General features: G+C 36.8%; 1 protein-coding gene across 2 annotated transcripts in view; it reads right to left on the bottom strand.

Moving 5' to 3' along the window:
• The window catches only part of EYA2 (EYA transcriptional coactivator and phosphatase 2), a 228,772-nt gene that overhangs the window by 36,621 nt on the left and 164,459 nt on the right, over window positions 1-27,692 (bottom strand). For both annotated transcript variants that reach the window (XM_051976529.1, XM_051976530.1), the window contains exon 10: window positions 3,620-3,709. In XM_051976529.1, the coding sequence (XP_051832489.1) occupies window positions 3,620-3,709 (90 nt within the window). The remainder of the gene's footprint in view (window positions 1-3,619; window positions 3,710-27,692) is intronic.

Raw genomic sequence — 27,692 nt, 5'->3', positions numbered from 1 at the left:
GATGCTGGGCAAAGTACTTAACCTGTCTGATCTCAGGTTTCATATGTGTAAAAGAGGGATAAAGGATTGTGAGGTTCCAGTCTAATTTTATATATATATACACACACACATACATACATAGTAACACTTTGCAAAGCTTAAATTGCTATATAAATGTCACTGTTGTTAACAACAATATGGTAATAATATAGTATATTACAACTATAATTATAGTTATCAGCAGTTTGCCATTTGCAGAAGTTTTCCAGTTTATAGAATTTATTTTACTTAAACCTTACACTGAAAATTTAAGGTATATATTATCAGGATTATTATCCCCATTTTCTAGAGGAGGATTGAAGCAATTTGACCAAAGTTGCCCAGACTGTTAGTTGGCAGAATTGAAGGTCAGTTTTTTAACTGTCCATTTTCAAAGCAGGTTAGGTTGTTGGTTCAGGCCAGCACAAATATGAACTGAAGAAGCTTCTCTTTGCCTTGAGGTCAGAGGTCATGGTAGAGAGGTGGGAACCATTCTTTTCATTTTGTTTCTGGCATCTACTATAGTATCTGTTCAAAATGGGCACCCACTGAGCTCCAGGCTCATATGATTTGGCCCAAGAATGAATGAAGAACCTCTTCTCATCTCTCATGACCATAGATAGCTTTTCCATATTTGTAACTTGTGGTTTACAGGCCAACCTGAAAAGTCACCAACTTCCACACTTTACTGGTGTCAGGGGAAACTTTTCTGTCCAGAACCAGGCTTAGATAGATATTCCTTAGCTTCTTACCCTCCTGGGTAGGAGATACTGCACAAATTAAAACTCTCTCTTCCTAATATCCATAATGTGTAGCCCTAAGTGCAACCTGACTGTACCCTCCCTCTCTGTTTCTGCCATCTTTTTATTTGAAAAATAAAGTTTTTTTCCTTCCTCACAGGCATTTGAAAAAAAAAAACTATAATACTGTAATTATAGATGGTTCTTCCCTTTGCCTCCTGCCTAGAAAGGAATAGTTCTATAGGACCTAGAGCTAGAAAGGACTCAAGGGATACCCAGTTCCATCTGTTCATCTTAAACATTTGGGTATCAAAACCAAGAGACAAGAATGATTTGCCTGAGTAAGAAACAATGACTCTGGTCTTCTAATTCCATAACTAAATGCCTTTCCACTGCCCAAAGCTGCTCCTTTTATTCTGTTCTCTCAAATTCTTATCCATTCTCCAAGATGGGACGACGAGAATGTGTCAAAAGGAGGACTCAGCTTGGAGTCAAATCCCAGTGTCCAGCAATGTGTGTGTGCCCTAAGCAAGTCACTTTATTTATTTCCAGTGAAGTGGAAAGGGTTGGGCTGGGGACTCACAGCTTCTTGTCTTGGTTCTTTCCTGAACTTCTGTGGTCCTGACTAAGTAAGTCACTTCCCTTTTCTGGGTTTTTGTAAGTTCACTGACAAGATCAGAGAGGAGGGATTGAATTTAATAATCTCTAACAGGGGTCCTCAAACTATGGCCCATGGGCCAGATGCAGCAGTTGAGGACGTTTATCCCCCTCACCCAAGGCTATGAAGTTTCTTTATTTAAAGGCCCACAAAACAAAGTTTTTGTTTTTACTATAGTCCGGCCCTCCAACAGTCTGAGGGACAGTGAACTGGCCCCCTATTTAAAAAGTTTGAGGACCCCTGCAGTCTAAGGTCTTCTCTAGCTCCAGTTCCAGGGACTCTCTGTATATCAGTTTCCTTTTTGGAAAACAGGGGAAATTAGATCTATTCTTATAAGCTTGTAGGAAAAATTAAGAGAAATAATGTAGGTGAGAGAGCATTGTAGAATGTAAAGTACTGGACAGCAACAGAAGGATTATTGTGCTAAATCATCATATCACATCACCTTTACCACCATTCAATATCACCATTCAGCTCAAATTGTTCTTCCTCCAGGAAATCTCAAACTCATCACCAACAAAAATTCCCTGCTGCTGATCCAGATTAAAATGCAATAGGGAAATGTTTTGTAAAACAAATAAAAATACAATACATCACAATGTTAATTTGTGGCTTTCTAAGTCAATATTCTTCCTAAAGGGATAATTTCTATAAGAGTTTGATATCTTTGCTCTATGCCTCAATAAACTCTTCATCCTAGAAATGTCCCCCACAGTTGATGTTTTCTATATGCCATTTTGGCACACTTTTATGTTTAAACTAAAGGGATCTTAAATAAGGAAATTTATGTAAAATCATACAAATCTATATGATATATCTAAATAAATAGTTATTATATTATCTATAATCAGTAGTATAACAATCATCAAATATTTATAAAGTACTTTTCAGTTTACTAAGTGCTTTCCTTCCAACAAGCCCCTAACCTGGTGACTATGAAAATTATTATTCATTGAGATCTGAGAAGATGTCCCAAATCATAAAGCTAATAAGTATCTGAGGGAGGATTTGAATTCAGGATTTTTGATTCCAAGTTAGCACTCCAAGTCATGACTACTTTAAGCCCTTATTGCTTTTTCTTGAGCTCAACTGGTCACTAATGGGACCCTTGTCTCACCTTTTCTAACAGAACATAAATTATCAAGGAGCAATAGTATTCATTTTTGGTTACCCTGGAACACTGAACATACAAAGGACCTGCATGGAGTAGGGACTTAATAAGTATTTATTGAATGAAGTAATTAATCATACACTTCCTATGCTGCTCATTGTAACAGGAAGAACGTTGGACTTGGAGTCAGAAAAAACCAAGGTTCAAATTCTGTCTTCAATATTTATTAGACAAATAATTTAAATCCTATAATAATAGCTATGGGTATGCTTCACATGGCAATTGTGAGAATCAAATAAGATGAAAATACTTTCTAAATATAAAGTGCCATGCAAATGCAAATAAAAGTCAGTGGGTCTGTCTTATTTTAACCATCTCATATAATAATTCAGCCATATTACTTCTGGGATCTTGGGCAAGTTACTTATACTTCTTGGGCTTCAGTATTCCTAAAATAGGGAGATTAAACTAGATGGCTTCTGACATATCTTTCAACTCTGGAACTATTGTCTTCAGATCCCTATGCCTCACAAAAACTTAAGATTTTTACTGGGTGTTATCCTACCTTTATTTAAAAATCCTCTTTTCCTTTCTTCCCTATCACCCTATAACATTTCTCAGGGGTCAGACAGACTATAAGACTAATACGTTAAGTGAATATTTTTCTCTTTTTGTTCCTTGTTCTTGCCTATAGAACATGTTGTAGACAATAATGAAGACTTGTTTTTAAAAGCTTCCATCCTGGCCCCACAGCTAATTATTTCTGATCTGGGAGGATCTGCACTAATTTAGTTTAATAAACTTATTAAACAGCAAATTTCAGGAGGAAGAGCTATGTTGCTATTATTAGATTAGCTAGACTGCCCATTGACATTGATGCCTTGCACACCGGAGAGAGCCATTAATGGAACGAGGAAGTCCGGGAGATAATCTGGCAAAGTGTGTTTCCAATAAGCCATCCCTGGCTGTCATTAAGTGTCTTCTTGGGGGTCGCTGGCAAAAGTTTCAGGCCCCCCAAAAGCAGCATCTTTTCCCAAACCAGATGGAGGTGATTAAATATCCAAATATTAAATAGAATAAGCAGCTACCAACCTCCAGGTCATTAAAAAACAGATGTGTATCTGCAAGGTTGAAGATCATCTCTTCCATCATCAGGCCGATCCTCACTGAAGTGGTGGTATCCTATTAGAAAGAAGTGGGGGGGGGAGGGGGAGAAACACATATAATACACAGGTGGAGTCTTCAGCAATCTGAATTTTTTCCTTTCCCCCACTCCCTTCTGAAAGCTCATTTGTGGTTTCTCTTAATCTGCACGATTCAAGCATAGCCTAAACCAGTTTCCTGTCAGGATCAAAGTGATAATATTGTACAAGTTCTAGTGTCTCAGAACTGCTTTTTACCCTCCCCTTTTTTGTTTTCACTTTCTTTCTTTTTTTAAAAAAAATAACAGCTTTTTATTTGCTATTATATATGATAGCTATATGTAAAACATAACATTGTTATATATAATAGCTTCATGCAAAGATAGTTTTCAACATTCACTCCTGCGAAACCTCATGCATCAAATTTTTCTCCCTCCCCCAACATCCCTCCCTTAGACAGCAAGTAATCCAATATAGGTTAAACATGTGCAATTCTTCTAAATATATTTCCACATTTATCATGTTGCGCAAGAAAAATCAGATCAAAAAAGAAAAAAAAATGAGAAAGAAAAAAAGACAAGCAAACAACAAAAAAGGTGAAAATACTGTGTTGTGATTCACATTCAGTCCCCATTAGTCCCCTTTCTGGATGCAGATGGCTCTATCACAGTCTTTTGGAATTAAGTTACCACATTGTTGAAAAGAGCCACATCCATCACAGGTGAGCATTATATAATTTTGTTGTTGTTGAGTACAATGTTCTTCTGGTTCTACTCATTTCACTTAGCATCAGTTTATGTAAATCTCTCCATGCCTTTCTGACATCATGTTGATCGTTTCTTTTAAAACAATAATATTCCATAGTATTAATATACAACAACTTACTCAGCCATTCCCCAACTGATGGGCATCTACTCAGTTTCTAATTCCTTGCCACCACAAAAAGGCTGCTACAAACATTTTTGTACATGTTAACCCTTTCTTTTCATCCTCTTTGCTATCTGTATCTCTCCAAGAATGCTCTTGGCTTCTTACTTGCTCCCAAGAATGAAGCTGTCAAAGAATTTTTCATGAAAGAAAGCCCTTTTAACCAACCCTTTCCACAACCTCTTGTCATTCTTTATATCTTAAGATCAGATGATCACAAATTTAGATCTGGAAGGATTTAAATTCAACCTCCTCTTTTTTATTTTTTATATATTTATTTTTACAGATGAAGGAACTGAAATGTAAAAGAAGGGGTGATCTATCTAGTATCTGAGGCAGAATTTGTGTTTTTTTTTTTTAGGATATACATACATACATATATATATATGTATACATATGTATACATATATATATATATATATATATATATATATATATATATATACACATATATACATATATATATATATATATATATAGACAGAATCCATGCCTGGGTAATTTTTTTACAGCATTATCCCTTGTACTCACTTCTGCTCCGATTTTTCCCTTCCCCCCCTTCACTCCCTCCCCCAGATGGCAAGCAGTTCTTTACATGTTAAATAGGTTACAGTATAACCTAGATACAATATATATGTGCAGAAACGAACAGTTCTCTTGTTGCACAGGGAGAATTGGATTCAGAAGGTATAAATAACCCGGGAAGAATAACAAAAATGCAAGCAGTTTATATTCATTTCCCAGTGTTCTTTCTTTGGGTGTAGCTGCTTCTGTCCATCCTTGATCAATTGAAACTGAATTAGCTCTCTTTATTGAAGAGATCCACCTGAGGTAGAATTTGAATGTAGGTTTTCCTGATTCCAAGGCCAAATTCACTCATTGTACAACCTAGCTTATGTGGTTTTACTCAACTCAACAAGGACACAAGACGTGCAGAGCACACTGTAAGTCTCTGGGTAATTCAAAGGAAAGATAAATCAAAAAGTTCCTGCCCTCAAGGAGTTTACATATTAATTTAGGGATGCAACATGTTCATATATAAGAAAACACAAGATAAACAGAGGAAGAAGAACTACTGAGTGGTGGTTGGGGTGGGGAGGAGAAAGATTCTGAATAGGGGATGTACAAACCGAGCTGAGTCTTAAAGGAAGCTGAATGAAATGGGAGGCAGTGATATTGTCATTCCAAGTGAATCATCTCCTTTATCATGCTCTCTCTTCCCCATTCAATCCCTCTCTTCCTAGGTCCTGGTTTTTCCCCCTCTTCAAATATATGTGTAAACTTGATTTCACACACTTAGGCTGCAAAGAAGCATCTCCAGAGGATACCTATTATACAAAAGACCACATGTAGACAAATACAGGCAGAGCTTGTATTCATCCTGACTTCTTCTAGTCCAAAAGTGGGGAGAAAAGAGAAGGAAAAAGGGAAATGAAGAAAGTTTTTGTTATTGGGAAAAGGTTCTAGGCCCTGGAAAAAGATCATCTGTATTCCGGGGAAAGGTCTGAGAGCATTTTAACAAAGAAGAGCAGTTCTTACCCTGGTACCCATGAAATTTTTTAAAAGTAAGTTTTAAAGAATATAATTCTTTATAATATAATTGCTCTCCCTAGTAATCTTGTATATTTTATTCTGTGCATTTAAAAACATGATTCTAAGAAGGAATTTATAGAGCTCACCAGACTCCCAAAGGAGTCCTTGACACACAAAAAAGATTAATACATCCTGCGTTAGAGAATCAAACCAATTATCCTTTCCTCAAGCACAATTTCTTTTGGATGAGTGCATGTACCTGTAAATATTCCCCTTACCCATATCCAGCAGAATACTTCTTGGGTGTTTTCTAGCCCAGGACTTTTTGCCAAAAGGGACAGAGGAAAATTAACACAGGCCAGTGGAAAGCATATTTCAGTGTGGATTCTAAGATTTGGGTTTGGTTCCTGCCTTTGCTTTGTCAGCAGCATAGATTTGTGCTATTTACTTCCTCTGTATGAGCCTCAATTTTCTTCCTGCTCTGCAAAATAGGAATAATATCTTGAATTTTCTACTTTTCAAGATTGTTGTAAGGAAAATACTCTGAAAAGATCAAAGCACTGGAGAAACATGAGTTATTATGGCAATGGTAATGACAAAAAAGTCAAGGAATGAGATGGATTTTTTCCTAGGAATAAAACTAAACTCTAAAAGCCAAGCCTAGAGTCATGAAAATTCATATTTGTGAGTCCAAGTCTCTGGCCTAAGATACTTCCTAACTATGTGACTCTGGGCAAGTCACTTAATTCTATTTGCCTCCGTTTTCTCATTTGTAAATTGAGCAGGAGAAGGAAATGGCAGACCACTTCAGTATCTTTGTCAAGAAAACCCCAAATTGGGTCATAAAGAATCAGACATGACTGAAAAATGTCCAAACACAATCACCACCCACAAAAGTAAATTCCAGTTTGAGTACTGGGTGCAGTTCATACACTTAATCAAACTTCCCAGACCTGCTTCATTTCTGGTCGTATAATGGTCACTGATACTATGAACAAAAATAGTTTATAGAGTGAATTCCTCATAGCCCTGTGAAGTAAGGCAGAGTGGATATTATCATCTTCATTTTCCAGGTGAGGAAGCTGAAGCTCAGAAATTAAGGGACTTTCTGATTTTTATATGTAGCATCAAGAGACCATAAACTCAGATTTTAGAAACCCTTTAAAGGAAGGGACCTTTAAACCAGAGAAAAACAAGGTAATGAAAAGTTAAATGACTTGCCAAAGTCACACAGTCGGTAGGTATCTGAGGCAGGAGCTAAATCTAAATCTTCATCACTCAATATCCAGTGGAGTCTATTGTATTATCGAGTGGTTCTTTCACTTTATGATCTGAGGACTTGGAAATCCTGCAGGTCCTTGAGTAAGCATCGATTAAATGCTTACTATGTTGCCAGACATAGAAGTAAGGATTCAAAGACAGACATGGAATGCTCCTCTTCCTTAAAAAGCTTACATTCTATGAATGCTTTTTAAAAAACTTGTTATATAATTTCCTGATAGCTCAAATCTTCCCCTACCCTCCCAAAAAACTTCTCCTGACAAATCAGTACAATTAAGCAAAAAAGTCACACTGGACATGTGTGACAGCACATATCTCATTTCCTACCTGAGGCAGCTAGATGCCCACAGAAGATAGAGTGTTACAATTCAGGAAGGCTTGAATTCAAATCCTATCTCAGACACTTACCAGCTGGGTGATACCAGGTAAGTCACTTAACCTTTAGCTGCCTCAATTACATCATCTGTAAAATTGGGATAATCTCATCTACTTCTCAGGGTTGTTATGAGGACAAATTGGGATGACACGGGGTGTGTCAAAAATCTTCATGCAGTTTCAAGCTCTAATAATTTAAATAGTTTATTGAACGGAGACATTTGAGACTCCCTGCATTTGTAAAACACTTTAGTATTATAGGAGCAGAAAGAATCTGAACTGGGGCAAAAGGTAGAGATCATAAAGGAAGGAATCCATGTCAGGAACCAAGAACAGACCAAACAAAGGTGGGAGAGGACAAAGTGAGATAACCACCTAAAATGCCTTCAGAGAAGACCTACAATAAAGGCACAAGTTTCACTTTTCACTGGTGGCCAGGCATGCATGGCCTGTAATAGTGCCCAGAGTACACAGCTGCCCACTGTTGAAAAAGATCCCTAATGTAGTTCTTTAGTTTGATAAATGGACAGTTCACAAACCTCTGTCCTGACCTTAGATAAATTGACCATATAGTTCTAAGGGAGATAATCCTCTCTCTGATCTAGTACTTGTCCTAGTCAAATAAAAATTAAAATAACATCCTTCTGCATTTTTTTCCCTATGATTAATGAATGGAAGATAATTTTCACTACCCCCACTCTAGAAAAAAAATCAACATTATCCCCCAACTCAAGCCTGTTTTTCCAGCACCCTTAAACATCACAAACCGTATTTCAACAAACCTAGCCTAGGAGCCAAGAATCAGAAGCCGCAAGAATGGTTTAAGATGCCACTCACATGAAAACTATTTTCTTAATCATTAAATATTTTTCAGCTACAAAAAAATTGCAGTGGTTAATTTCATAAGATGAACCAACAGAGCTTGATTGCCATCCATCCCCCCTCTCTTTTTAAACCAATTTAAACCAGAACAGAGCTAGGAAGAGAATTTCCACAACAGGCTTTAATTTGTAATTCATCCTTCCAAGGATGGGGGGAAAGCTCATCTTTGTTTTGCCTGAGTGCATGTGGGTGGCTCTCTCCCAGGGAAGGTATAAATCATGCTAAGACATTGTAGATTTGGTAGACTTTCCTCTAATTTTCTGCAGATTTCTGCAGAGTCCTGTTTTTGCAATGGTATGGTCAGTAATGCATTAGTGTAAGAGGGCTAACTAGAAAGCCCAATTGCTGAGAGCGGAGTTCATCTCAATCAACCTTCATGGCAGATGCTGCTGACATGAACGGCATACTGCACACTAACCTAATTATTACGCATTCTTTCTAAAGTTCTCTTTAATTAAAGGAGAATGGCTGTGGCCTCTACCATATGGACCATGCCAAGACTCTGAATCGAGAAAAGGGTACATGATGGTGTAACATGTGGTTTGGTAGAGTAGAGAAGTTGTAGCTAAGTATTTGGTGACTGAAAGGATTCAAAGGGGGAAAGATATTTTCTCAATTTGTTTTTGTTTTTAAAAAACCTCATACAAAGCAAAAAATTTTAACACATAAAATGAGTGATTTCTAAAAGCTTTAAGTGTTTTCTTTATCTCTTTTGAAAAAAGAATGCTTTTCTGAAAAATTTCAATACAGCTGTAGCAGTGTCCCAGTTCTTCCATTTATTAACCTACTACTCTATGCTGCAATTTTCTTATATGTAAAATGTCTTCCCTTCTATTGCTAAATCTTGTAATCCCTTATAAGCATCATGTCTGGAAGGCAACTACATGGGGCAGTAGGTAGAATGAGTGTCTCATATTTTCTTGCTGTGTCATCCTGGGCAAGCCACTTAACTTGTCTGTTCAGTTTTCTAATCTGTAAAATGGGATAGCACTTACCTCCTGGGGTTGTAATGAGGAACAAATGAGATAATAATTGTAAATCACTTAACAGTAACTGACACATAGTAAATGTTAGATAAGTGCTAACTACTATTATGAGACAAAAGGAAAAAGGAAACAAAAAAAGATTTGTGGATTTTACAGATAGCTCAAATTCTGATCATGTTATAAATTTGTACCATAAAACAGATAGGTTAGAGAAAAATTATTAGTTCTTGCATATTAGGCCTAGAATGTGCCTGAGAACAACATAAAACTTAAAATATTAGAACTGGAAAGGATCTTAGGACCTAGAATATCAGAAATGGAAGAGATCTTAGGAGATAAAAAGGCCAATACTTTTATGTTACAGTTAAGGAAACAGACTGAGACAGGAGGTGACTTGTTCTGTTGTATTGGGTTGTTGATGAAAATCCACAGCAAACTTCCATATGTTGTAAAAACGGGAGTCTGTCCTCCTCTTCCTCTATTAAAACCTCCTTTTGATGTTTCACTTAGGCATGAAGATTATACTGAGTTCTCAAAAGCTAAATCACCAGAGCATGAGCTTTATTCTATCCTACCAAGCTGAGAAGACTTCAAGTACAAGCAGCTTGGCAACCAAACTGATCTGTCATCCAGATTAACTCAATTTATTCTGGGATTGTCCATGGGATGATGACTCTCTTGGCTGCGGCAACTTTTGAAGATGATCCATCAAGTCACAGAAGGGTTGTGGTTGGAATGGGTTGGACAAGCATCCACACGATGAAATAATGGATCTCTGAGTATGAATGTATTGTTATTATAATTATCCAGCTCAGACAGTTGTGTGTGGGCACAGGTGGGACTTAGACTTTGATTGCCTGGACTTAATCCAAGGACAATTTTATCCTATCATGCTGGCTTTCTTAGAATTTATTAATCAAAAAAAAAGTTTCCTATTTTGCCAAGACATTCGCTGTGGGATAGCTTCCTTGGTAATTTATACATATATACATTACACGTACACATGTATAAATATACATAAATGAGACACAGCATGTTCTAGTAGATAGAGATCTGGCCTTGGAACAAGGAGAACCTGGATTTAAGTCCTATCTCTGAAGGTAACTTTGGACAAGTCATTTAATATCTCAATATACTATGTCACTCATGTCAAACTCAAGGGGCACAAAAACCATTATCAACTTTATGTTCTATTGTATTTTTATTTATTTTGTTAAACATTTTTTCTTTCTATATTCTTTTCTAAGCAACACTGTAAAATTACAGGCATCAGTGTGCATTGATAGGTAGGGAGTTCTCTATTTTAGTGACATTATAGGCATAGGTCTAGTCTGTGTGTGTGTGTGTGTGTGTGTGTGTGTGTGTGTGTGTGTGTCTGTCTATTTTTTTCCTTTTTGTCTCTTTCTCCCTCCCTCTGTTTGTCTCTGATTTTTTTCTATTTTTCTTCCCCACCAACATCCATCCTCTCTTCCTTCTGTCTCTCTTCTCAATCTTCTCTCCAGTTTCTCTGTTTCTTCCCATCCATCCAGGTATATATGTATCAATCATTATTCAGTTGTTTCCCAAAATGTGATTTACACATCACCTTTCAGGGACAGAGAAACATGGCATAGTTTAAAGAACTATAAAGAACTGGCCACAGAACCAGGAAGACCTGGGTTCAAGTCTTGCCTCTATCCTAGAACAGCTATAACCCAGACAAGTCATTTAAACTCTCAGTGCTTTAGGTAAGACTCCCAGATTTTTAAGTTGGAGAAAAGAAATCCCACTTGCAAAGGTAAAGGACAGTTTCTTTTGTCTCCTCTTTTCTGGAAGGTCTCTATAACACTGAAATATCACAGGTCTTGGCCCTGTCCCTTTTAGGGAAATACCTATTGTGTTCAGTGAGGTGTGTTGCTATTCTATCTCAAGATAAGCACAGACTAGGATTGCTTTTTTCTTTCTTTTTCCTTCTCCGGCCACCTCCCTCCATTCTAGTTACATGATCCTAGTATTTGGGTCCTCTAGGAAGTTCTAGTTGAAGGGAATTGGGCCAATTGAGACTTTGCTGTACAGATGAATTGAGCCTGAGGCTCCCTTACATGCAGTCTTGAGATGGCCAAGGAAGCCTGAAGCTCTCTCAGAAACATGCAATTCTAAGCAAATATCCTCAGACTTTTATGACATCCAATTGTCCTTAATGGAGCTAAGTTGTTCCATTCATGTTTGGAATCACTGGTAGTAAAAGCCAGACAGGCAGCTTCTAATCAGGCATCTTTAACCCACCCCAAGTCAACAGCTTATACTTCTTTAAGCTTGTATAGTTTACAAATGCTTTCTCCTCAACATCTCTGTGAGGCTTGTAATGAAAGCAGTGTAATCCTGGTTGGTCTTTTTGCTTCCCATTTCTCCCCACTCCCATCTATCCTCCACTTTGCTGCCGAAGTGCAGGTATCTTCCTATTGGATAAATGCCAGTGGTTCCTTGTTACCTCCAGGATGACATAGAAGATTCTGACATTTAAATCATTTCCTAACGTGGTTCCTTTCTACTTTCCAGACTTCTTTATATTTCCCTCTGTCTACTCTCTGATTCAGCAGCAGTTGCCACCTTGCTGTTCCTTAAACATGACACTTTATTTCCTGACTCTGACCATCCCCATACTTGGGACACCTGGCTTTCTTCAAGACTCAGCTCAAATTCCACTTTCTGCAGAATGCCCTTCCGGGTCTTCACTGCCACCCCTTTTATCCTTGACTCTTTGCCTTCCCTTGGAGACTGCCTTTCACTTTCCCTGCATATACCTTGTATATATGTTTTTTTTTTTTTTGCATGTTGTCTACACCACTAAAATGTAAGCTCTTTGTGGGCAAGGATGATTTTTTTTTGGTCTTTCTCTGTATCCAGTGCTTTACTTAAGAAATGCTTGACTATGTTGTTTTAGGAACTAAAGTCTTAAACTGTCATATAGCTGAGTCAAAACTTGAATCCAGATCTTTTCATTCCCAGTTCTGTGGCTCTTTTTCAAACAAAGACTTCAATTTAACATGAAAGAAACCTATCTAAAGCAAGGACTTTGATAGAACCAAACCAACACCCAAATACTATGCTTATAATTTCTTTGGGAAAATATTATGAATGAGAGCTGGCATAAGGATCCTCAGGATTGCATATGTAAAACAGGGGAGGGGGAAAGGGAAGGGATCTGCAACCTAGGCCTTAAAGCTAAGACTTGTTCTTATGTTAAAACAACCCTTTTATTTAATAAAGGGTTATTTAATAAAATTATTTAATAATGTGAAAACCCCCTATCATATCTGTATACAGGCAGAGGGCAGCCTTTGTTGACCTCTGAACAAGATGATCTCTGAGGTTCCAAGTAGCTCTAAGACTTTTTGATAAAAACAGCTGCATATCCTATAACATCTTTGGTTACTCGAATCCGTTTTATTAAGAGATAATCTCTCTATACTACTGCTTTATAGAAATAAGATCCAAATAGGTTTTAATTTCCTTTATAAAAAAAATCATTCTATTCCTTGTTATCAATTGTTATCCAATTTCTTTTGAAAATGCATTCTTATCACATATATGGTTTATTCCTCCCATCTGCCACTGAGTGCAAAAATGCACTTAATTTAAATTTAATTTTTTCCCTTGTACTTTAAGTAAAACTGAAAGAAAGAACCCAATGGGGCACGATGTGTGAGTGAAAAAACAATGTTTGGAAATAGTGTGCATTTTCAGCTACTATGGATAGATGTCTTCTACTACTCAAAATAAATTGTGCATTGCACCAGAATGGCTGATACAAAATGAGGTCTGTGTGCAGACTCATTAACATCATTAGTGTTTTATTTATACTTTTAAAATTTGGTTAGACTATTGCTTGGAAGTGATAACAACAATAACAACAACAATAATAATAGCTGACATTTATATATAGAACTTTTTGGTTTGTAAAGTCCCTATTATCTCATTTAATCATCAGCCTGTGAAGTAAGCCCCACTTCATCTTTGGACAGCTGACGTCACAAAGGTTTTCTCTTGTCCTTGCAGGGTTTTTCACTCCCTCTTCAGAAATAATTGAGATTTTCTGCATGGTGATTCTTTGGAGTTCTGTCTTCTATTTGCAATATATAGTAATCATCCCTTCTGGTTCATTTATTAGTCATTCACAAATATTTGGTAAGTGCTCACTACATGGAAAGCAATACAATGTGGGAGACACTGAGCTCTTTTCACTTTGCTTCTCAGCCTTATTTCATCTGCTTTGAAGGACTCAAATGTTTTTTCTTTCCCTCTTCTCATTAGATTGCTTTGAAATACAAATCATTATTATATTGCCTGACTGAATAGGAAAATAAGACTGATGTAAAGGAAAGAATCCTAGGTTTTCGAGTCAGGAGGCTTAATTACTTTATTTCCTTTTCTGATCCAGCCTTTCAATCTTCCTTCCTTCCTGCAATTGGGATAGATTGACTTGTCCAAAGCCACATAGTTAGTAAATCTTTGAGGCTGAATTTGAACTCAGGTCCTCCTATTTCCAAAGCTGGTTCTCTCCACTGTGCCCCCTAGCTGTCCCTGAATCTTAGTTTCAACCTCTGTAAAATGGAGGTAGGTATGAGACTAGATTATCTCAAAATTTCCCCCCAGCCCTTATTGTAACATCCTATATTCTAAGGTCCCTCCTAGCTTTAACATTCAATGGTGCTATGAATCTGTTATTTTTAATCAAAGACTCAAAGAATGATAGATTTAGAGCTTTGAAGTCCATCAAGCCCTCTGTCTTCTTTCACCATATTAAACATTTTGGCTTAAAGTATACATAGGTGAAGTAGGTTCAGAACTCCCCATATTATTTTGGAAGATCTACCATTATTTTGGTAGATGATTAGCAAAAAACTGATTCCTAAGCAGTAGCAATTTGAAGCCCCCATGCGCGTGTGCATATAAATACAAATACACACAATCTCTCTCTCTCTCTCTCTCTCTAAGACAAATGAACTGTCAAAAGACCTAAATTTAATGAACAAGTCCTTATTCTATTATAAAATGTTTTGTAAACTTTAGGAACCTATATTTTTAGGAGCAGGATTTTTGTAATCTCTAGGCCTTCCAAGGTTTTCAACGTAATATTCAATTAATTTATCCATGCCCTCTATAAATTAGACTAATGAACTTTTCCAGCCTTTCCCTTCAATTACTCTGGTCCAGCTCAACTTGACTATTTAAAATCACATCATGGAGAGTTAAAAGAGTATTTATAAGACACCTGATCCAAGCCCTTCCTTTTATACAGGAAGGAATTGAACCCCAGAGCAATGAAATGATTTGCCAGTCACTAGATGGTAAAGAGATAGCATTTGAATCCAAGTCTTCTGATTCCAAATGAATTGAATTTATGTTCTATACCTTCATTCTTCCAGCTGGTTCTAGAACTGGACACTTTTCCTGACTCTTCATTTGCTAAGTCATTTCCTTTTCCTGAAATACCCATTTTTTTCTTTTGCCAACTGAAATTCTACTCCTACAAAACTTAATCTCAAATCCTGCTTCCTCTCTAAAACCTTTGGTGATAATCATGAGATCATAGTACTTCAGAGGCTGTCTCGTCAAACTCCCTTAATATACAGATGAGGAAACTGTAAGTTAAGCTTTAGAGGTAAGATCTGAACCTAGTCTGACTCATAAAACCATTTACTTAGTTTTCTAATAGCAATCTTTGTCTCTCTCCTCTCCCCCTCTCCTTGTTATATATCAACAAGTCTTATTCTTATCAGATTATAATCTCATAGATAAATATTGACTGAATGAATAATAATGTAAAGTGCTAGATCTGCAGTCAGAGCACCTGAGTTTTGATACCTGCCACTTGTCTGCCTTTGGGCAAGTCATTTAACCTCTAGAAAATGAATGAATGAATGAATGAATGTGGGAATTAATTAAAAAGCTGCACAGGTACTTGCTGGGGATATCTTAAGAATCCTTAATTGAGGGGGGAGGCTCTATGAACTTAATTTTATTTTTGCTTACTATTTCAAAATAATTAGTTGCCTTTGATTACTACATATTTTATTTTATACATTTAAAACCAACATTCTGAGGAAGTCCATAAGTATTACCACACTGCCAAAGAGATCCATGAAACAAACAAAAAAAATTAAAGAACCTCTGGCTTATCTCTATGATCTCTTTCACCTCAAAAACTGCCATTCCATAATTTGTAGCAGCGCTTGCTGTCATTCCTCCTCCCTCTCCCTATTAGTTTGCTTTGTCAATTCAGGTCTCTAAGGCTCTGGGGAAGACTATATTTAGAGATAATTCCTACTTCTTTAAATCTTTAAAACTTATAGGAATTATCTAGTTATTTAAGGTTAATTACTTAGCTTGTTGAGGGATAATTGCTGGGGGCTATGGAGTATGTGTGGGTCTAATGCAAAAAGCAATAAAGAACAACTGAGTCTAAGGAGTCAGTTTCCAACACTGATTTTACCCCCTCCCCTTCTGAGACTCCTTTTTCACTAAACAAAGGTTAAGCCAGCCCATTCTGATTTTTTTTTTAACTTTCAGACTTCAAATTTCCAGTTTCACCACTTCATTGCTGCTTGTAAGCATCACACTCTCCAGTTGACTGGATCTTCACAGATGCCAGCTGCTACCCGATGGAAAGTTGAAAGGGAGAAGAAGAGACAGACGTTCCCCTTGGCAGCCTCTCAACCACCAATCATTTTCTTCCATCTCTGGATCTGGACTGCTAAGAACTCTAAAGCTTCTGCCTTTCAGGGACCCTGTTGGGGCTTGCAGACTTTTAAGCAAAGAGAAGAACTGACTACTCTTGAGATGTTTAACAAATAAAGACAGCCTGCATTTGTCTCCTTCTTTCTTCTGTGTCAATTACCTTGACATTCAAAACCCAAGGACAATGTGTTTCTACACCTCTTCAGAATTGGGATTTTAAGAAAGTAAATATACACATACATAAAACTCCTCACCATTCAAACTAATAAAATCTTCAAAAATCACTGCCAAGTAGCTGTTTACAGGCTGAACAAATAATTACTCTGCCACAAAGAAGAAAGTATTAATTAAAGCTATTCATTAAATCAGCCTCCTATTCTATGGGGTTTATCTATTGGAAGTGTCAGCCAGAGGTTAGAGACGGATTAACACACAACGGAGCATTTTGCCAGTGAAATCTCCTCCTTGTGGTTTGCTCTTAATAATAAAGTTGTCATTAAAAGAAAGAATTTAATGGTTTTAATTGGGTTTAATTACTTGGAAACTCCTGGAAAACAGATCAGTCTGTTAAAAAGGGGGGGGGGAATGTAAAGAAAGACAAGAAAATGAAGGTTGTGAAGAAAAAAGTCCAGAGCCACATGTTTTAACAGCAAAGTTCTGAAAGTTTCATTCTTCTGAGGTTTCGTCTATTAAAGGGAATATGAAGGCTGAAAATCACTTCCTAGCTTAGGACAGAATAAATAATGATGATTCAAAGTAACAGCAAATAGATCCCCTTGTACCTACCAAAAGATCTGCTGGCTAACACCATAGTAAATCCTTCTCTCACCACTGCTTGGCTAAAGCAGTCAAGCAGACTACAAATCTAAAAATCAGATGAGAATCAAAGGAAAAAGCTAGAGATATTTGAGGTCTTTTTCCTTTTGATGTTTTATGCAACTGACCTGTCTCCTAAATTTCCAATCCATTTCTGAAATTTCTTCCAGCTGAACTGTAAAGCATTTTACTATGACACAAATTCAGGGCAAAAATTTTTTAAAAAAGGAACTACTATTGAATATGATTTCAATGCATTAAGGTACATTTAGAGAGCAAAGGAGAAAAAAAAAGAAAATAGACCTTGGGGATGAAGGGTTTGGACTAGGTATTCTCAAAGGACCTTTCCATCTTTAACTTTCTGTATTATATATTCTAAAAGTTCATCCACTTCAAACACTGGTTAATCAAAGGTTTCTTTCCAGAAAGGTCCGTATGTAGTAAACTTCTAATTCTGAAACTGATTCTAAAACTAGTGACTTTATTAGGAAGCCAAATAAACTTTGATTTTTATTATGGCCAAGCTCTTCTATTGAGTCTACTATGACTTTAGAGTTTGCAAAGTTGTTGATTATAAATTATCTCGTTTGAGCCTCATTAGACAAAGCCCTGTGTTTCCTCTGACTATTGAGGGAACCACCATTCTCCCAATCAACCAAGCTGTCAATCCCAGCATCATCCTAAACTCTTCACTTTTGCTCTTTCCTCATATCTAATCAGTTGTCAAGTCCTTTTGATTCTACTACAACCTCTCTGACTTTCTTTCCTCTGATACCACCATGACCATAATGGCATAAGCCCTAATCATTTTGCTCCCAAACTACAATAATAGTTTTTTGGTTCATCTCCTTGTTTCACATCTCTACTCACTCTAGTCCATCCTCCTCTCAGCTGTCCTAAAGTACAGATCTGACCATATTAACTATAACTATCATTAGTCAATGTCATTTCACCCCATCTCCTTTCAGTAAACTCCAGGAATGGGCTCCCTGTTACCTCCAAAATCAAATATAAAATTTTGCTTGGCTTTTAAAGCCCTTTATAACTTTCCTACCTTCCTAGTCTTCTTACACTTAATTCTTTTCCACGTGTTCTATACTTTATGATACTTCCCTCTTTCCTGTTCCTCAAACCAAGACATTCCATTGTGCATTTTCTATATTTTCACTGGCTTTCTTTCATTCATAGAATGCTCTCCCTTTTCATCTCTGCCTCTGGTTTCCTTCAAGTTTCAGTTAAAAATTCTACTTTCTTCAAGAAGCTTTTCTTAATCTACCTTAATGCTGGCTAGTATCTTCCCCGCCAAGAAAGTCTCCAATTTATTCTGTATATTTCTCATTTAAGTTGTTTGCATGTTGTCTCCTCCTCTTGAGAACTCTGTAGCTTTTTCTTTGTAGCTCTAATATTTAACTCCTGCCTGGTTCTTTGGAGGCACTTAAGAAATGCTTGTTGATTTGATTTAACTTTGTGAGATGTTACTATTTTCATTTTACAAATAAGGAAACTGAGATTCAGTTAATAATTATCAGAGGCAGCACTTAAATCTGGGCTTTCCTGATCTCAAGTCTAGCAATCTATACACCATGCTCTACTGTCCGACATGTTCTTGGAAGTTTTTCGAAAGAAAACAAAAAACAACAATAAACTAATGATTTTTGTTCATGGTTAGGAAATGAGGCATTTGGTGTCAAGTCATCCCTCAGTGTCATTTAAGATTAGAGAGAACTATTTTAAAAACATTTTGAGATAGTACATCCTGGTGACAAGGATTAATGAGAGTTCTAGAGCTGCCCCAAAGCTGAAATACAAAGACAGAGCAGAATAGAAACAAAAATACTGTCCTCTTCTACAACAGAGGAAACATTCTCCTATTAAATGGATTCCGGAGCTTAAAAGGATCTAGTGGGATACTCTGGCAATCTGTTTGCCATGTGCCTTCTTGCTGTACTTTCCCCACATTTCCTGCATCTTGCTCTAGGAATCACCACTCAATCAAAATTGCCCTGGAAACTGTAACGAACAAGCCAATCAGCATCCTACGGGCTCCTTCTTACACTCTCCCCATAAAGGGCCACCACTTCCCCTATATATGAGAGTTCCCTGAAGGCAAGGACTGTTTTGTCTTTGCATGCAGTAAACAATAAGTTTCTACTTATTGTCAATAGTCAGAGATAAATTTAGGCTTGACATCAGAAAAGCTTGCTAACAATCATTATCGTCCCAAAGTAGTATGGGCTACCTCGGGATGTGGTATGTTCTCCCTCCTTGGATGCCTTCAAGAAGAGGTTGGATGTTTATTATGTTATAATGGAGACCTCTTTTGGATAGGGGTTGGACTAGATATTTGTTAGGTCTCTTTCAGCTCTAAATTCTGCAATTCTATGATGGTGTTTCCATAGCAAGGGCTTTATGCAGATGAAAACAAATCCTATTATTAATGTAGAGGCTTTAGATATGAAGATTAAAAAGTTACATAAATCATTGCTATTAAGAAGTTTCCATTTCATTCTATGGACACTGGGCTCTTCATCAGGAGCAGCAGCACCCAGAATTTCCTGTGTGCTTTCCATGTATAGGTTATGATGTTTGATGTTAGTGATACAAATATATGGTGTCTCTGTCCTTGAAGGACTTCCACTCTAGTTTAGAAATTAGCTAGTACAAAGCAATGCACACTATGTGCCAAATTAATGGCATAATAATGATGATATGGGGATAAGGTTTAGACTTGTGATTTCACTGATACAAGAAATTCCCTGATAAGGAACTCTCTACCAATGCAAGTTGGTCTCCTTTGCACAACTTATAGTCTTAGAGGGTTGCCTGGAACACTGAGGGGTTATGTGACTTGTCTAGGGTCACACAGTTTATATGAGTCAGAGATGGGATAAGGATCCAGATCTTTCTGGCTTGAAGGACAGATCTATCCATTATGTCATGTTGCCTTTTAAATGAAGATGATGATGCTCAAGTATAAAAAATATTTTTACACAAAATATAAAATATATTTTTAAATAGAAAAGAGTAATAGTAGGCTAGTGACTTGTGCTAGGATTATTTCTACTTGAATTCCACAGAAAAAGATGAGAAGATAATCAATAATAATCTGATATTTCTAAAATGCTTTAGGTTGCAAAATACTTTCCAAACATTATTTTATTGGAATTTCACAAAAAACCACCATGATTGTAAGTACTTGCAGGTATTAATATTCCCATGTGATAGATAAAGAAACTGACTCTAAGCTATTAAGGAATTGCTTATTGGCACACATAGGAAGCAGAGGGCAGGATCTGATGAACCCAGGCTTTCCAGACTAAGTCTAGCATTTTATCCATTTTATTTCTATGATTTTCAATTTGCACTTGAGAAATTTGGAAGAAGAAAGGATCGCTGAATTTTGCAGCAATCAGAGGAAGATTGAATGGGCATTAAAAGAAATAATGAAAAAAAGAATAGAGGACAATCCAAGTGTGGGGAATGGTGAGATCAAAGATATGATGATTGAAATAGGAATGGTGTATTTGGAGACTGAATAGATCAGTGATATGGAAACACTGGGTTCATTATCAAGGAGGGGATAAATCTAAAATAAGAACAATACATTGGGGGACAGACTAAATGACCCTGGATTCTAGGACAAGAGATTTGGCTTTTTTTGGAAGATGTCTCATAAAATGTACAATCTAGATAGTAGGGCTAACTACTAGAGATAGGAAGACTAGTAAAGAAATTATTACAAGTCTAAGCACAAGGTAATAAAGAACTAGAATAGAATAGGATATAAAGGGAGGGATGAATTGGAAATGTTGTGGCATTCCAGCATTATAGATCAAGGACAAGATCTTGTTCAATCAAAATTTGTGCCATTTATGCAATTTTAGCAATTAAGCTGAGCTTACAGTTAGCTTACCTGATTAGGGTCCAGATTAGGAAGAAATGGAACTTCAGTTTACCAATTGAGGAAATTTCCTGATGAGGAAACTGAGACCCTGAGAGCCTTACTCAAGGCTACACCAGACAGGTAGTATTAATCTTGGTTCTGGAAAAATGTTCAGTGTTTCTTTTCCTACTATACCAGATGAGGAAAGAAGAACTGTTTCTTTCTCAAAGATACTTTTAGGATGATATCTTACTTTAAGGTCAAACCCCAGATGTTTTCAGACAATACATTTATTAGTTAGATTTCTACTATTTTCACTGTGATTCCAGCCTAGAAACAAGGGACAGATAAGAGAAGCTCCTTGAAGCTCTCTGACTTTGCAATGAAAATGGGATGAAAATCCTTAAGTCAGATAGGAAATGCCAGGGGGGACAAAACATTTCCACTGTCAACATCAGACCCTAAAGCAGATCTGTTCCCATCCTCCTGCCATTAAGTAGGCAGACTGTGATACTATAACCACCCAATCTTCATGGGAATTCAAAATATCTTTGGGCAAAACCAAGAAATCTATTGTTCAAAAATAACTACCGTAAAAAAAAGTACAGGCAGGGAATGAGGGGGAGTGATAGGATGAGTGACAGCTTCTAAACCTGCTATTTAGGTACAACGGGGAATTATTTCAATTATTTAGGTATGCAAGTTGTAGGAGTTGATTTTTTTTAAATGATCATCATTATGACTGGCAAGCCCTATATTTACAGAACACAAAAGGGCTCCCAGCTCTACTAAAGGGCCAATTTGTTGCAGGGTTTTGATGGGAGATTAAAATCACTTTTATTAATCTTTAGAGGCCTTTTGACATTAATTGAAAGGTACAGAGTGGAAGAAAAACTTGGCAGAGGAAAACTAGGGTTCCAATTGGAATTTGTTAAATTAGTGAAAGGATAATTAGTAGTAATCTGGAGTTTTAGGATTACTCCCACCCCCAATCTACTGCAATAAGAAATTCTGCAGTTTCTTAAATGAGGTTTATCTCCCCTTTCCAAAAGAAAAGGGACAGGAGAAACCTGCCCTGAAAACAATAAAATGTCAAGGAGGGAACTCTGCCCCTTCTGCCCCAAACTGAAAGGGCTTCAGAGATGCTCTTTAAGCAAACTTTTAATGTACACCTGATGTGATGATCCAAAAACCATTTCCAAAATTTATTTTATGTTGGGAATAATCCTTTAATACTCCTAAATGCCAGGCATATATGCTCTGCTAGGAGAGCTCTTGGCTCACCTCAGCTCTACTAAAAGAGATTAAACCTATAAAGCTTCCCCATAGTATCTCTTCAGCCTACATGGGAGCCTTTAAGGTCTAGTCTCAGTTTTTTTTTTTGGCAAATTTCTCTTCTCCCTACCCCTGCAAGAAAAAAAAAAACCAATAAAAAATGACAAATACAGATGTCTACTTTCTGAACACTCACTGGAGATAATTAAACGATCAGCCTTATTAACCATGTTCTCCCTTCATTCCCACAAGAAAATAAGCATTGATACAAGGACCCGATTAAAAGATCCTTTCTTTTATTAAGGAAGCAGACAAACACTTTTATTTAGGCCAAATGAGAGAGTATGAGAAAAGTTTAAGTCCCAGGTTTAACCCCCAGTGGGTAAAAAAAAATCTCCAACTTCCTCAGAAAATCCTTTCCAAATTGTATTCATCTTGACTTAATCCACATCTACTGAGTGAATTAGGCTGTATTTATTTTGAAAATCTATTTTATAGAGTTCCAAGGACTCTGTTTTCCTTAGGAAGGGCTCATTCTACATTTCAGAGCTGGATGCCGCAAGAAGGTCTCAGACCAGGCCTCTGAAGGCCTTTAAAGTCCCAAGGTGCCCAGCACACATGACTAACAAAATGTAAATAAACACAGCTGAGCCAGGAAGAAATTGGAAGGTTTTCTCATTAAAGAAATAAAATAAACAGATGTCCTTAAGCACTTTGGCTCGTGTGTGTCAAAGGAATGGAAAACTCTTAGATGTCTGAATGGCAGGAATGATATAGAGCCACATCTCAGGCTGAAAAAGGGGGGAAAAGGGTCTGTGGCACTTTGAATTAACTAATAGTCCTCAAGGGAGCGCACTTGTGATTTGAACCTTAGCAACTTCTACAAATAGTTTTTAACTGCGAGGTAATAAAACGGGGTTTTATTCCTTCTCAGTTTGTAAAGTAGTAAAGGACAGGCTAAGCCATTAGGAGCATGAATCACCAATGGACCTGATTGAATCCTGATGGCATGTTTTTGGGTACTGGATTAAGGAATCAGAGGAGGACTTGGGTAATACATCCATCAGGCAATGGGGAAAGGAATGCAGTGGGGCAGAGGCAGCTAACTCAGAAGCTTAGCAAAGGTGTAGCCAAGTTCTCTATGACCAGAACCTCTTGCATCTGAATTTGCAGGCACAGCTCCTTAAAAAAAGGCAAATTAGGCAAATTTTACAAACCAAATCCAGTTTTTTTATTATACAGCTTGAGCAGTGACTGGCCCTGTTCCATTCTTGTAACAACCATAGAACCAAAGAAATGAAGGTGTAAATTTAGACTTGGGAGTACCTGATTCTTTTCTACAAAGGAACTAGCCAATGAGTTGGAAAACTTACTGGGTCAGCAAGGCTGTGGAATGGGTTTATTATATGTAAGAACTTTCTTTGGACTCAGCTTCCTCATCTATAAAATGAAGGGGTTGGACTGGGCACAGTGGATGATGTAAACAATGCTTTGTATACAGGAGGTGCTTAATCAGTGTTTATTGGATGACTAAAACAATGTATAAAAAAAGGCCATACTTTGGAGAAACCGTCTAGTTTGAGAGAAAGCCACATATAAAGAATGGTAGCAATATGGCAGCCAGTGTTAAGAGCTGGATAAGTAGTCCAGACAATAAGAGATATAGAAATTCATGGGAGGGGGAGATCACTGTTGAAATTGAAGGAAATGTAAGATTTAGATATACACCAAAAAATGGAGAAAACACTCTAGCTGAGAGACTGACCTATGTAAAGGTGGAAAATGAAAGCTGGGTGATGGGATCAATGAACAGACCAGTCCAATTAAAGGACATGGCTTGTACAAGGGAAGAAAAAAAGGAATCAAGAGTAAAGAAACCAAAAGATGAGTAGATGATAGAAAACTAGGATAATTCTAAAATATTTCTTTGCTAATGGAAAAAAAATCGTAGTGTGAAGGCATGACTCAAAATTCATTTATGTTTGACTCAAATAATAAAAGAATTCCCCCTAAAGGATGAACAGTTCTAATAGTTTTTTCTGTAAATGGAGCACCCATAACAGTTTCATGCATAAGGTAGTTGTTCCATATGGAAAAGGCATTTATATTAACAAAGATAACATTTCTTTTGTGAACAATAAATTATTTTTGCCAGAATAAGTTTTGAGAATGTATTTCTGTCACATGTAATTCACAAAAATAGGAAAATCAAGAGCTGACTGAAGAGAAAAAAGAAGTGATAAATAACTCACTGCCCATATAATGAAATTTTTATTGAAATTGCATATAAAGTCCACTTTGTTGGATCAACCTCCTTGAAAGGGGAAGAGCTACTCTTCATTTCTCAAAAGTTTTAAGAGCGTAGTGGTTGTGGTAGTACTAATGGTAGTTGCTATCTGTGGCCTTGGGAAGAAAAACAAGACATCAGACAAATCTCTCTCCCAAAACGGGACTGGACCATGATACCCCCGGACCATCTTTTCACTTTTGGCACAACGGCCTTCACATGCAAGTATAGAAAGCCTCCATTCCTATAGCTATTGATTACTAAGTTTTTCTCCAACTTCCTTTTGAAAAGCCATTATGCTCTCTTTGAACCCATACTAACCCATGATGTCTCAGAACTCCTCTCCTCTTTGTCCTTCCATTCAAGTGTCTCCCCTATTTTTATATATTGCCTTTCCTTACTAAAACTTAACTTCCTGAAGACAAGTACTATCTTTCTTCTTTTACTTGATTTGTATTCCTAAGGACTTAACACATTGCCTTGCATACTGTAAGTGCTTAATAATTGCTTTATCTCTCTATTAGCAATACCCATGAACTTCCAGGAAGGGAATGTATAAACCAATTCTGAGATTAGCCAAATTGGGTTCCAGATCAACTGGTTGATCTTAATTGGTTAGAAAGGTCTGACCTATTGGGGAAAATTAAACAAACAAACAAATTGGGGGCTGGCAATTGGGAAATGTAACTTTGGGTCTTATGTATACCACTGACTGGAAGTACTAACTGACATAAATGGAAAGATTTGGAACTCAGGTTTTAAATCCTGACTTTACTTTGCTTTAAAGCATGATCTAAGACAGACTACTTAACTCTTTGGGCCTCAGTTTCCCCATCAGTGAATACAAAAGCAGTCCTCTAAAATCTAGTTCTAAACCTAAAATACTAGGACAAACTCCCTTTTCCTGTATCACCTATGGTACCTTATTGTCAGTTATAAATTGAGAATAACAAAATTTTAGATCTAGAAGGGCTTTTAGAGATTATCTAATTTAATCTTCCTATCCTACAGATAAAAAGTGAAGTTATTTGTTTAAACACTTGGCAGAGGGCAGATAATGATCCAGGTATGATTCCCAAATTCATATGTGAAAAACTTTACTTTGAGGAGAGGAAGATTTAATGCTAGAAGAAAAAACACTCAAATGCCTCCTTTTTACTAACCTGACCTTTACTCTCCCTCAAAGACATGAAGTAGGTCAAGTGAAGAAATTAAATGGTAATTTTCTAACAAAAGTGGAATTTGGGGAATGGGTTCCAATTAAACCTTCTGGGTTTTGCTATCACGTCTCAACACCAGAAAGGCAACTATTCTCACATTCTAAGGTGCTATCTACTTAGTATGCCTTCTCCATTCTCAGCCTCCAACTCTGTGAGAAATTCTCAGAATGCCATTAACAGTCACTGCTGTTCAAATTTTCATCTTTGTAAGATTCCCAAATACAGCATCTGATTTTTCTATTACCTTTCCCATGAATCTCCTGATTGCCAGAAATGTTCATTGACCTTTTCCTTATGATCCTGGAACATGGTCATTTTTTTTTGAAGATAACATCTTATATTTGGAAATCATCTTTCAATATGGCATGTGGTATACTGGAAAATAGAACTGGGCCAGGAGTCAAGGGCTCAGGAATCTTGTTCTGGCTATGCCACTAATTTATGTGACCTTTCTCAGAGTGACTTCTCTTGGACTCTGTTTTCCCTTTTATAAAAGGAGTGGGTTAGACTCGACTAGAAGTGTCTAACACAGGGCTCAAAGGCTACATATATAGCCTACAACTTCTGACTGTGGCCTGAATGAGATTAAAATATAATCAAGAAATATTTAACAAAATAAATAAAAATAATAAAACCTAATTACACTTTAAAGCCAAGTCAATATATGGCCAACAGTGACCCTTAAGTATGGACTAATGGTCTCCATCTGAGTCTGACATCACTGGACTAAATGATCTTACTGTTTCAGTATTTTATGAATCTATAGTTTAAGCAATATTGGGTAATATTGCCTTGCTAGTTTATGTTTTAAATTTATTATCTGTCAACTTATTTTTTTTAATAGAAGTACTTTGTTTCATCCCAACATTTAAAAAATTTGTTTTGCTTCCTAATTGATTTTCAAGAAGTCAGATTTACATCTAGTCTTATCTTTAAGATTTTCTTTGCTCTAGGAAGATATATAATATCTTAGTAGGGAAGAAGTAGGAAGAAACCATTTTTTTTGGTTAAAGGTTTGGAAATGCTTAAATAACCCAAGCACATACAGAAAGGCATTTAACAACAGCAGAAATTTTTTAAAAAGCAGAAAATTCAATATGCAGTGAATGAAAAATATCAAAAGCCACACCAATATCTAAAGTATTAAAAAAAAAAGCATGGAAAAATGCCAATTATTTGAAATCTTCAATAGATACACAAATTAATTCCCCACAAAAAAATAGAAAAACGTATATCCAGTTGATTGGCCCTCCCGGAGACATTTCCAAATATCTTTGGAATATTTGGCCTTAAACTAGACTCCTTTGGGAAGAAATATTTGGGGACACAGATTAATATAGTTCTGCCTAAGAGTCAATTATAAAATTAGGGAGAAAACACATACTTTCAATAGATATCAGGTAATACTTTTAATTTTGATTGTTTCTCTATAAAAAGGGGAGGACAGAATCCCTCCCTCTTCCCCATAGGACTGCCCTTCTTTCTGCTGGTAGAATCAGGCAGTTACTACCCCTAACCCTTTTCACAGATGACTTGCATACATTTAACAGAGCTTATTATTTACTAGTTAGAGGATATCCCAGATAGCCAAATCATAACTAGTACTGGTCAAGTAGGGCTTTGCCCCAGAGTACTGATATGGAAGCTGGGGCAGAATCCTCTCTGTGGCAGTGCCTGTCCTCAAGTTTTGCCTCAGAATCCTACTTAGGACCATGTTGTCCTGTGGCATAATTGTCTTGGAAGGGTAGAGGCAGATGAATATTTTGGTACTCAAAATAATCCTATGAAGGAAGTAAAACAATTACTATTCACATTTTACTGACAAAGAAATAGCCACT

This window comes from Antechinus flavipes, chromosome 2 (genome assembly GCF_016432865.1).
Source record: "Antechinus flavipes isolate AdamAnt ecotype Samford, QLD, Australia chromosome 2, AdamAnt_v2, whole genome shotgun sequence".
NCBI classification, from domain to species: domain Eukaryota; kingdom Metazoa; phylum Chordata; class Mammalia; order Dasyuromorphia; family Dasyuridae; genus Antechinus; species Antechinus flavipes.
This window is presented reverse-complemented; position numbering and strand designations above follow the sequence as displayed.